The 12,961-nt window shown below is 45.0% G+C and overlaps 1 protein-coding gene across 2 annotated transcripts in view; it reads right to left on the reverse strand.

Annotated features, from left to right (window-relative positions):
- Positions 1–326: 326 nt before the first annotated feature.
- Positions 327–12,961, reverse strand: part of LOC147016645 (5'-AMP-activated protein kinase catalytic subunit alpha-2-like) — a 54,530-nt gene continuing 41,895 nt past the window's right edge. For both annotated transcript variants that reach the window (XM_085845512.1, XM_085845513.1), the window contains 3 exons: positions 4,847–5,054; positions 4,508–4,634; positions 327–1,389 (listed from right to left, as the gene is read on the reverse strand). In XM_085845512.1, the coding sequence (XP_085701638.1) occupies positions 926–1,389; positions 4,508–4,634; positions 4,847–5,054 (799 nt within the window). In that variant the 3' untranslated portion in view covers positions 327–925. The remainder of the gene's footprint in view (positions 1,390–4,507; positions 4,635–4,846; positions 5,055–12,961) is intronic.

The following is a 12,961-nucleotide window of genomic DNA, read 5'->3' on the forward strand; positions in this document are numbered from 1 at the left end:
TGTATTGGGACTGATATGTTCTTGTGGATCAGGCATTGTGTGGCGAAGGTATGTGCTCTACCGAGTGCCATTCTAGTTTTTGTTTTGTTTTATAAACTGTGCCTTTAAAGTAATGTGTGTGGGGGAAAGTACAGACTAGTCTCTTCACACTAACTTCCATGTAGTACAGAAAACAGGTCATTGCTGCATGTTGGTTCTCATTTTAAGCCTTACACCACTATGGTTGCTGCTTTGAAAGTCTTGCTCACTTGGAGAACCATTACCTTCAAATGATACAATTAGGTCTCCGGTCTCAATGGATCGGGCAAAACAAAACGATGCAAAAATCGTTTGAACAATTCAGTTGTAATATACGAAGTATCAATGTACAAATGTGTTGGGTAAAACTTTCTTCAATGGCTAGATTGACCCTTGAACTCTGTCTGTAACAAACAGTATAGCCAAACCAGTTCACAGGAAGGGCTGATCAAGGCATGGCTCCATCTAATGCTGGGACATGCACATGATGCAAAGACGATATCTTGTACAAGGTACCGAGCTCGAGTGTCACTCAAATGCATATGTGAAGGCAGCAGTGAGGGATTATTTAAAGTGCATAGTCATCGATTTTTGTGCCAGTCACTGTAGTCTGCATAAATGGGACATCTGTAAAAGCCGGAGGTGACAAAACCCAATCCAAGAGCGTTTGCTACGAGTGACCAGTGCGTGAACAAAGAAATAAATAAAACTTGCTAGGTGATAGAGCCCCTCCTCCCAACCCCCCCCTCCCAACACCTCCTCCCCTCTCCCCCAAAAATGTTTTCTTCAACATTTAAAAATAAATAAGCATTCTGTTCTCCAACTCTGTGCAAACCACTTAATTCACTTGCCCATCAAAACAGCAAGTCCTCAATCTCTCATGCTGCACCCTCCCTCATAAACATTGTCAGCGTGCAAGAGTTATGATGAGCTGGGCACATGTCTCAAAAAATTCCATCGTGGAGCTTCCATGTCGAGCACCCACCAAGCCGAGCAAACCTGATCCTGAGCCCGACAGCGAAAGGGAACCCGAGGCAGAAAGGGAGCTGACGAGCGAAATGCTTGCCGATGAGGAAATGCTTCCTGCTTTTACTTCTGCTCCCTTTATTCCTGCATCTCTATCTGCACAGACTTCCATTTTCCCCCTTTCACCTCCATCACCATTCTCTCCACCCCCTCTCGCTTTCCCCGCCATATCTCCATCATTGTCGCTCATTACTTTATCTGCACTATCGTTGGCCCAAACCGGGGAGGCAGTTGCAGTGGACAGCGCAGAACTGTGCAGCACAGGGATGGGACGGGTAAGTCCTGTGTGTGAACTTGAGCGACGTGGAGTTGAGGATCCAGAACTAGAACGCTGTTCTGCCTCGTCTACAGAGTGGGGGAGGGAGAAGTTCAACGTTAGCACACGTTATTTATCGTATTAACAATCTGCTACAACCATTTTTGCATTCATATTAGCAACAACTAGGATCAAAAGGTGAAATGCAAACTGCAATGTTCCTGCATATTCCCTCGGCAAAAGAAAAGATAAACAGCCTGAATGACAGCACACCACATGCAGCATGAAGGTCACAAGATGGCAAATGACATCCGGCACAATCCGGACAACCTTATGAAGGAACACAGTGTCAGTTAGCGAGCAAGGCTGGAGCTGTACCTGGATCCTGAAGCGATGCTCTTAACAGATTCCAACATGCTCCATTGGATTATCAGATCAGTGGTTGTGGAAAATGCATCAAACCAGTCCTGCAGCTTAGTTGTAACCCTTCCATCTCAGATGTTTGCCATTGCTCTGGCCACCCTGGGAGATTCTCCACGAAATGAATAATAGCAATGATGAATCGAGTGTTATCTGTTTCCAAATGCAGTTGATAGGAAATAATTTAGCAGCAAGGGTCAACGAAGGCCGTGGACAATCGGAGAGCCACGACCTGAATATCTTGGCTCAAAGTCACACTTATCTACTTCTGTCAAGTCATGTCTGACTTCTAGTGACATTCATCATCCGATTTCTCCAAACATCCCTCTCCTGGTAGGGACAGCTTGGTTGCAACCTTTATCCCCATCTCATCCATCCAGCACAGGAAAGTGAAATCACACACATCAATCCTCTACTTCAAGCACATGCACACTTTATGGAAAATAATAAGGACGCTGTTAGCTGCAAATAATAGTTTAATAACCGGGACAGCTGCTGTCACAGCAGCACGTTGTTTTGAGGAAGTCCAGAAACAGGTGCAGCGCAGTGTCGTTTTCTCCCAATGCCTTCCACCTACATCCATCACACTACACTGCACGACAACTACATCAGCTCCAGATGAAAGGTACAGAGGGGAAACAACTTTTTATCCAGGGTGTGGAGGTGCATCGGCAGATTCAGACAACATAGGGGGTTTAGGGAGGGAAATTCTTGTAGATACGTCCTTGTAGAAGCAAACCACTGGTGCCACAGATTGAGAGTGCGTGCGGAACGTTTTAACTCGAGATTTGTGCACGTGGTTTTCGTGCTTTAAATCGGTGACCACACCAATACAACCCTCGCGACTATTCCACAACGACCCTCGCGATGATTCCGCAACGACCCTCGCGACGATTCCGCGACGACCCTCGCGTATTATGTAGCATTATTCCTGGTGGTAGTGGCTATTACAAGTCATAACGTGATAAAATGTGTCGATTCTCTGCATGAAAACCTTAGACATTGGAAATCATTTTCATCATTTGAGGTGTTTGTTTGACTTGTATGCACTCCTGCACCACTGAACTGAATTAGCTTAAAACTGCAGCTTGTGCTCAGCGATGAAGGAGTAGAAAAGGTCATGAGAAAAGGGATATAAGTGGGAATGGATCAAGGGATTGAGGGAAGTGAGTGAGTGATTGAGTTGAGTGGAAGTATGTGATGGCGTAAATAAAGCACTGGGAAAAGGAGAATAATTGGGAGTCGATGAAGGCTTTGAGGGAAATGTGTGAAGGGATAGAGGGGAAAGGGAGAAGGGGTTGCTGAGGAGAGAGATGAAAGGGTGTAGGTTTGCAGGCGTTAGCTGCAATGGGACATCCTGTGTGTGTGTGTGTGTGTGTGTGTGTGTGTGTGTGTGTGTGTGTGTGTGTGTGTGTGTGTGTGTGTGTGTGTGTGTGTGTGTGTGTGTGTGTGTGTGTGTGTGTATATATATGTATATATATGTGTATATATATATATGTGTATATATATATATGTATATATATATATATATATATATATATATGTATATGTATATGTATATATATATATATATATATATATATATATATATATATATATATATATATATATATATATATATATATATATATATATATATGAAGACCACAAGGGGAAAACCAGAGATGTCACTTTTTATAAATTTCAGGGTTATTGCACCTGCCAATAGTTGGCAACATAAGGTTTCCTCTCACAATATTACTTTAACAAATAACCAGGGGTGTCACATAATTTATATGGTATAAAGTTTAGCCGTGCAATGAAAAAACAAGTGTTGTCAAAGCTGAACAAGTAGAAACCCAGAGTTGTCAGTACTTTACTCCTGGTTATCTCCCTTTCATTCATGTTAACTGTTCCACTATAATATTCAGAGTTTGAAAACCTTAAAAATGAAAGGTTGTAAAACTTTCACAGCATAAACTCTGAGCACAACAATAGCCTATTTGGTTATATCATGGGCTCCGTAGTTGGTGCATATCGTGGTTCAAGCCTGGTCAAACCTTTATTGTGACTTTTATGGGACCCACGCCGTGGCTTAATGGTTAGCGTCTGAGTACCCATCCTCATTCGATGTACCCACCGCCCAATCAACCTGCTTAGGTATATGAGGGAGTCACATGAGGTGACTTCGGCTATCACGGGGGTGGTTTATCCTTAGTTTCCTCCCGGTTTTCCATCATATTAAGTAGTACGGAGTAAGAAATGGAGAATCCGTCGTCATATAAGCGAAATACCCTTGAGTATGGCGTTGAACACCAATCAAACAAAAAAGACAATGACCGTTTAATGTTGAAAAAAATAATCTGTGATCACCAAAGTCATGTAATGTATGCTAATAACCAACAAGCATGAATTTGCTACACTTCCTGGGTTAAAATTGCATGGCAATTATTAAACAAGGGAATAACCAGTGATGTCAGTTTGCAACATTGATTCGTTCTTTGCTCTTAAATTAAATAACACAGACGCTTGGCAAATGCTACATGCTTAATTTGATCGGCCAATGATCACTCTTCCTTTTACTGGAAAAGAAATCTATATGACAGTTATTAAACAGTCCACCAAAGTCTTGAAACTTTGTTTTTCAGTTTCTTCAAAATTGACTTATCCTGACATCTCTGGTTTTCCCCTTGTGGTCTTTATATATATATATATATATATATATATATATATATATATATATATATATATATATATATATATATATATATATATATATATATATATATATATGTATGTACATCTCACCGTCAATACTCTTGAAATCTAGCAGGTAGCTATGTTGTTCTACTTGGTACAGCTGAAGGCTCATTTTTACAAATGAGCCAGTCACTGGATTCTTTCGCCGAACTCGCACATGGAACGGAGTGACAACCTGCACGCGAGTGTTATAATTGCACCAATCACTTTTGTTTGAATATGAAATATTAAGAACAACCTCCTCTATCCTGAAGACTCAGTCATCTACATTACATGCTTTCACAAAGCTACTCATTTTTCACTTTTTTATGTTCTTAACATCTGAGTCTATGCAAACCTCATTTTATTCTGGCACTCAATTACACCTCACCCTTCTCCAGCACCTACCTTCCATTCATATCCAAGTGAGCGCATAGCACGAAACACCTCCGCCATGACGTCATGTGGGCGGCTCTGGCTCCGAATACCCAGGTGCCATTTTGCCTTCTTTACAGCAAGAGGCTTTGGTCGCTGTGGGTCCAGTGCTCCAAGAGACCAGCGGCCATGCGGGCTGTCATATCCTCCACTAGGACATCCGATCCATTCCGGATGTGGTCTGCAGTTTGTAAATAAGGATCGTCTTTGGGTTGATGGCTTAAAAGTAAAAACACAAAACAAACTGAAGAAAAAAAGGTTGAAGGAGGATTCGATTTTCTAGATTTCAGATTTTCTTTCAGACAGACCAACCACAGGTGGTCAAAATTGGTCCCAAAATTTCTCAAGACGATCACCTTGAACGCCAGGACACCTCAGGGCTGCGTTTTATCCCCGATGTTATTTTCATTGTTTACTCATGATTATGTCGCATCATCTGATAGCTCATTGGTGGTTAAATTTGCAGCCGACACGACCGTTGCTGGCCTGATTCTCAAATAATGATGAAAGTGATTACCGTAACCAAGTCAAAAAACTTGTCAAATGGTGTTCTCCAGATTATCTCAAACTCAATATCGTGAAGACAAAATAAATTATTGCTGACTTCCAGAAAAAAAAAAAACTCTCATTCAACCTTTGGTTATTCACGATGCTGAAATTGAGCTTGTCAATTCTTTTTAATTTTTAGGAATGCATATTTTCAATGATCTAAAATGGGGCATAAACACCAATCACTGTGTGAAAAAGGCTCAGCAATGGTTGTTCTTTCTGAGAAGGTTGAAAAGTTTTGGTATCGGCAGTCCTGTGTTGATCAAATTATATCAGGCAGTGATAGAGAGTGTCCTGACACTGTCTTTCACTGTTTGGAATGGCAGCTCGACGCGGGACAACCGATCCCAACTCAACAGAATTGTAAAATGATTGGGTGTAATCTGCCTTCCATCGAGATCCTGTACTCCAGTTAAGCAGCAAAAGAGTGAAAGCTATCATCAGAGATGAGTTCCAACCAGCACACAACATTTTTGAACTTCTCCGCTTGATTAAACTTTGTCATTCCATCAAGAACAACTCTGCTCGCTTGAATGACAGCTTTTACCCAACTGTAATCCACACCCTCAATAAATCTATGTCTAAAATTTTGTGAGCATCTAAAGAATGAATATGGATATTGTTATGTTTGTGGGGTAGATGGAGGAATTTCATAGGAAAGAGAGGATTGTATTGAGTTGCTTGGTCCGTGGACGTGTAGGAGACATCTTGATGTAAATTAAGTAGGGAAACTGTGAGCTTAAGTGTTACGTGTCACCACACAAGGAGTGGTGCTGTGTTAATTAGGGAGGGATTAAGGCTAATTCCCCCCAGTATGTAATTCCCCCCTGACCTTTTCCTATGTTTTTGTATTCCAAGACTGGCGATAAAGGGGAATCACATCCTTAAAACAACAACTACCGAGCTGCCCACTTCCATGAGTGACGGCTGGCGAACCACACCCCTGGAGTGGATGATTAATGAGCATGACATTAGTAAGAGGAGGAAGAGCGCATCGCTGAAAGAGAACGGGGAAGCTGCTCATTGCAGGAGGGAAGTCAGGTTAGTCAGAGTCTTGTGTGGGGGGACAAGGAGTCAAGACGAAGGCTCATAGCGGGACAGAGGCGAGAGAGGCAGGATCGGCAGTCTAAAGAGAAGGGCATTATGGCTGGCTTCCCCTCGACACAGTAAAAGAAGACCCTTGTGTTCATGCTGAGGCAAATTGGCTCATGTGGAGGAACAAGACGCTGGCCATCGTCTGTTGGGCTGAATCGTGGTGGACCAACGCCAAAGCCTCATGTCGAGCCATCGGGGGAAAGAGACAGAGCCATTCTTCAAAGCAGCGGCATCGGTGATGACAATCGACACAAGAAGCTGCACCATTTTAGGTGAATTTTCCCATGCAGTGACAAAGTGGTTTGGTGACTTTCAAGATACCGAAGCTCACTTCTGGACTGGAAGCTAAGTGCCAAAGTAAAGGAGGGATTATTTTTCTTTGTTTTATTCTGTCCCCTTGTTTGCATTTAAGTGTGTGTGTGGATGCGCCTTGAAATTAAATTAGTTCACCTCACGTCTTGATTTATTTCCATTATAATTGTTTACTTTCTGTTTATTAAATCATTTTATTTTAATTGCTGGTGTCCGTGTGTCTGTTGTGGGTTCGAGTACAACCCGTGTGCCTCTGTCCTTTGCCGCCCTTTCCTTCCTGTGCATGCCATATTCTCCGAGAATCTTGGCTGTAAGCCTCCAAGAGAACTGTTTGGCCATCCGTCCAGGTCAGAGCAAATCCACTGGACACAAACATATTTTAAACCATGCCCCTCATTCATCAGCAAAATGTCGTTTTAGGGCTCTCCACACTCGTCACAATGAATCTATTTCTTATTCAATGTCATTTATAAGCTGTTCAGGTTAGGACTTCTCATTTTAAGCACATCACATACACTGATGAGCCAAAACATTATGACCACTGACAGGTGAAGTGAATAACGTTGATTATCTTGTTACAATGGCACCTGTCAAGGGGTGGGATATATTGTTGTGGAAATGGCCCTTAGTGTGTTATTAAATATAGGATTAGCCCAGATTCCCCCTTAAATGCATGTTTAGTCAGGTTGTTCGGTAATTGGACGTTACATGTGTGTCGGAAGGTGGAGCCGGCTGTTCGTTGTTCATACAGTGGTGGTGTGCCGCGAGGTGGTTTTCTTCTTCTTCTAGTCCATGGGCCCAGGCCAGAAATTCCACTTGTCAGTACCATCTAAGGAAACCAATCCTAGTTATGATTTTTGAATTGGTGTATATATGTATATATATATATATATATATATATATATATATATATATATATATATATATATATATATATATATATATATATATATATATATATATATATATATATATATATATATATATATATATCATATTTTGATGTGATAACCATTGCAGACTGGCAGCTTATTGGTAGTTATCATCTCTGGAATGTACCCACTCTCCGCATAATGAAAGCGAAAAGGCAAACAAATCTGGATATCCTGAGCTGTTATTGAATGATATTACCTTCATGGGATGTGTCAATAGTCCATTGTGTGATTTTCCCCCAAAACGTCAATATCTCAGAATGGTAAAAATGCAAAATACATACACTAAGCTGCTCTTCTGGAACGGTTATCACATATTGAAATAATCGTATAGTCCCTACCAATAACTTAGTAGCCCTAAAGTTTGGTTTCCCAGATGGTACCGATATATGCCTGGGCCCATGGACTATTCCTTCCCCTCTCCGAACTAGCCCCGCCCAGCGCTCTGAGAGTGTCGGCAGCCGATTGGTGGAGGAAGCTGCAATCTTGAGTGATGGACCAATCATGGGTCCCCGGGGGAGGGTCCTGAAGAGCGAGCCCCAAGAAAGGCAAGGAAGGGACTGCATGAAGTCAGTCTGCGATCAGCAGTAGGAGGAACTGGATGAGGTCAGTCTGCCTTCTGCTGGAGATAAACGATGAGTGGGAGTCGCGATCGGCTGTGTTAGGGACGGCTATGTCTGTCTGCGATCTGCTTCGTGAAAGAGGCAAGAGAGGCTGCTAGAGTCGAGTCTGCGATCTGCTTCGTGAAAGAGGCAGGCGGAACTGCAAGAGGGGAGTCGGCAATCGACTTTTATGAGGAGGTCCTCGACAGGTTCATCCGGAGCCCAGTGACGGAGCCTCTGACTGTCTTTGCTCCCGACACGGCTCGACACGTTTGTCGATCTGCCTGCAGAGCCCAACACCCCGATTTGGCCTGATCTTGTGAGCAGGCCAGGCCTGGATTCGTATGCTGGACCTTGTGAGAGGCCAGCTGGAGTACACCGTGGACCTTCCGCTCTTGTGCCGTCGACCTTACGGGGGCTGAACGCGCTGAGGCTGCGTGCATGGGCGGTGTGACAAAAGGACGACGCCACCATTTTTGCCACGCGGCGTGTTTGAGCTTGGGCGCTCAAATCCGTTGACATCGGCTTGTCACGAGCCGCATTCGTGCCTTTGACACTTTTCCTCTCGTCCATGAGGCATCACCAAGTACTCTGCGTCTTGTCTGCATGTCTTCTCTGCATGTTGTCTAAGGTTTATCTCGCTAGGGTTTCCATCGAAACCCGTAATCCGTAGCTCCCTAGTTAAGGGCAGGTTATAGATTTATTATAACATTGTCGTGAATGCTTTGCTTGTGTTGTGTTCCCCGATGTATCCCCAATAAATGTGGCTGATTCATATGAAAGTTGGCGCGATTGAGTCTATTCGTGCCGTGCCGAGGAATAATCCGCTCGATTTGTATATAAAACCCAAACGGGCTACGGACTGGCAGACTCCACTCGGTCTCTGACAAATCCAGTCTGTAGCCGGGGTGTATTTCCCCAGCTGGCAAGGCACAGGTGTATTTTAGTATTGTGATCTAAGGCGGGTAACCCGAGACCTGTGCCGAGCCAGCTGGCGTTATAACCCCGGAGACGGCGGTGCTGTTAAGGCCTAAGTCACATTTGCTCGACGGCAAGGATACGGCGGCCGTACGCCCTCTGAATTGACAGAAACGTGCGGTGGCCGCAGAGTTTCTGCGGTGGCCTCAGGGTGGCCCTACGCCGTTTGGCTATATTTTACAGGTCGTAAGGTCACCGTGGAATTATAACGCGGAGTTATAACATTTTTCATTCCTACGTTCGCCGAAGCAATTCGACAAGCTGAAAAAAAAAACTGGTTTAAAAAAAAAAAATTAACCCATTCGTTACCGTCCGTCTGGCCGCACGTTCGCCTTAGGGCCCCCTGCGGTCGCCTTGCGGGCACCTTGAGGCTACCTTGCGTCTGCCTTGAAAATTCTATGGCCACCGCAGGGCCCCCTTAAGGTCACCGTGCGACATCAAATCAAAGACCATACGGCAACCCCACGTTTTCGGTCTCCACAATTTCAAAGACCTAAGGCCTAAGTCACATTTGCTCTACGGCGAGGATACGGCAGCCATACGCCCTCTGAATTGACAGAAACATGCGGCGGCCGCAGAGTTTCTGAGGTGGCCTCAGGGTGGCCCTATGCCATATGGCTATATTTTACAGGCCGTAAGGTCGCCGTGGAATTATAACGCAGAGTTATAACTTTTTTCATTTCTACGTTCGCCGTAGCAATTCGACAAACCGAGAAAAAAAAACTGGTAAAACAAAATTTCAAAAATTAACCCATTCGTTACCGTCTGTCTGGCCGCACGTTCGCCTTGCGGGCACCTCGCGTCTGCCTTGAAAATTCGATGGCCGCCGCAGGGACGCCCTAAGGTCACCGTGCGACATCAAATCAAAGACCGTACGGCAACCCCACGTTTTCGGTCTCCACACTTTATAAATACGCCGTGCAGCTCCCCGAAAAATAAAAACATATGTGACTGCTACATTGTGTGACCGTGGAAATACTGCGGCCGCCGTATAATTGCTAGTGGCCGTAGATTTTGGAGACCCCACGGCCGCCGTGGCAAATGTGACTTCGGCCTAAATACGCCGTGCGGCTCCCCGAAAAATAAAAACATATGTGACTGCTACATTGTGTGACCGTGGAAATACTGCGGCCACCATATAATTGCGAGTGGCCGTAGATTTTGGAGACCCCACAGCCGCCGTGGCAAATGTGACCTCGGCCTAAGTGACGCCGAATCTTCAACATTTGGCTGTCGAGTAGGGTGCTAATCCCTCCACCGCCAGAATCCATAACAATATTAGGCAGCAAGTGAACAGTCAGTTATTGAAGTTGATGTGTTGGATGCAGGAGAAATGGGCAGGAGTAAAGACCTGTTCGACTTTGACAAGGACCAAATTGTTATGGCCAGACGACTGGATCAGAACATCTCTGAAACGGCAAGGCTTGTGGGATGCTCCCGGTCAGCAGTGGTGAGTACCTATCGAGAGTGGTCCTCGGAGGGACAAACCACAAACCGGCGACAGGATGTTGGGTGCCCAAGGCTCATCGATGCGTGAGGGCAACGAAGGCTATCCCGTCTGGTCCGAACTGACAGAAGGTCTACTGTGGCACAAGTGACAGAAAATATTAATGGTGGTCACAGGAGGAATGTGTCACAATCCACAGTGCATCGCACCATGCTGCGTAGCCGCAGACCAGTCAGAGTGCCCATGATGACCCCTGTCCACCGTCAAAAGCACCTGCAATGGGCACGCGAGCATCAGAACTGGACCTTGGATCAGTGGAAGAAGGTCGCCTGGTCTGATGAGTGCCGTTTTCTTTTAGATTACGTGGATGGCCGTGTACATGTGCGCCGTTTACCTGGGGAAGTGATGGCACCAGGATGCACTGTGGGAAGACGACAAGCCGGTGGAGGGAGTGTGATGCTCTGGGCAATGTTCTGCTGGGAAACCCTGGGTCCGGCCATTCATGTGGACGTCAATTTGACACGTGTCACCTTCCTAAACATCGTTGCAGACTAGGTACACCCCTTCATGGCAATGGTATTCCCTGATTGCAGTGGCCTCTTTCAGCAGGATAATGCGCCCGACCACACTGCACACATTGATCAGGAATGGTTTGAGGAACATGATTAAGTTTACACCGTGTTGCCCTGGCCTCCAAATTCTCCAGATCTCAATCCGATTGAGCATCTGTGGGATGTGCTGGACCAACAAGTCCGATCCATGGTGGCTTCACCTCGCAACTTATAGGACTTGAAGGATCTGCTGCTAATGTTTTGGTGCCAGATACCATAGGACACCTTCAGGGGTCTGGTGGTCGTATGGCAGCTTAGCTGCCGGGGTGGCTATCATTTCTTGAAGCGCGACTGTACTGGTAGAGGGGCACTGCATCAGCGACACACACACTGGAACTGGTACTCATTTCGCCGACCTCGGAAGGATGACAGGCTGAGTCAACCCCCTGGTGTATTAATTCAGTGGCCGACGGGGCTTGAACTCAGGACCCTAGGATCCCAAGCCGCCACCCAAACCACTGAGCCAACACCAGGCTATTTCAGGGGTCTTGTAGAGTCCTTGCCTCGGCGGGTTGGCGCTGTTTTGGCGCCACATGGAGAACCAACAGCATATTAAGCAGGTGGTCATGATGTTTTGGCTCATCGGTGTACAGAGGCCTGCAAGAGTATTCACCCTCTGCCTCCAACGTTTCACATTTTGTAGCCACCTGAGCTTATTTCATGATGCTTTCAAATCAAACTTAATTCATAGTCTTCACAAATTACTCCAAGGTGATAAAGCTAAAAAAAAAAGCAGATAAAACGTGAATAAGTTCGATTAACAGAGAAAATCAGATGATTCTTAGTTACACAATTGTTCAACCCCTTTGCCTCATTAACTGCAAATCATTTTAGGAGCCAATTATCTGTTTGAAAGGTTACAAAATAAGTGTAATCCGTTTCACCTGTGTATAATCAGTGGTTTAACTTTAAAATTAAGCTTCCCCACTCATGTAAGGAGTATTAAGGTGCAACTCACTGTGTGTGGTGGTCGTATGGCAGCTTGGCTGCCGGGGTAGCTATCATTTCTTAAAGTGCGACTGTGTCGCTGATGCAGTGCCCCTCTACCAGTACACACACTGGAACTGGTAGTCATTTTGCCGACCTCAGAAGGATGACAGGCTGAGTCAACCTCCTGGTGTATCAATTCAGCAGCCGACAGGGCTTAGAACTCAGGACCCTAGGATCCCAAGCCGCCACCCGAACCACTGAGCCAACACCAGGCTAACTCACTGTGTCAATCAACAAGGCAAACATGAAGACCAAGGAGCTTTCCAAAGAAGTCAGACATAAAGTGGTGGAGAAGCACCGTTCAGGAGAGGGTTATAAGAAGATTTCAGTCATTCATGATCCCTTTGAGTACGGTGAAATCCATCATTAAGAAGTTGAAGATGCATCGTACCACCAAGTCTCTACCCAGATCAGGTCACCAATCCAAACTCAGCATCCGGGCAAGCAGGAAAGTAGTTCTGGATGTCACCTTAAATCCAACAATAACTTTTAAATATCTGCAAGGTTCTGTGTCCGATATGGGAATCAGTGTTCATCAATCAACAACATCCTATTCCCTTCACAAAGCTGGC

This window comes from Eptatretus burgeri, chromosome 11, assembly GCF_056783735.1.
Source record: "Eptatretus burgeri isolate ZD-2024b chromosome 11, Ebu_testis_v1, whole genome shotgun sequence".
Taxonomy (NCBI): domain Eukaryota; kingdom Metazoa; phylum Chordata; class Myxini; order Myxiniformes; family Myxinidae; genus Eptatretus; species Eptatretus burgeri.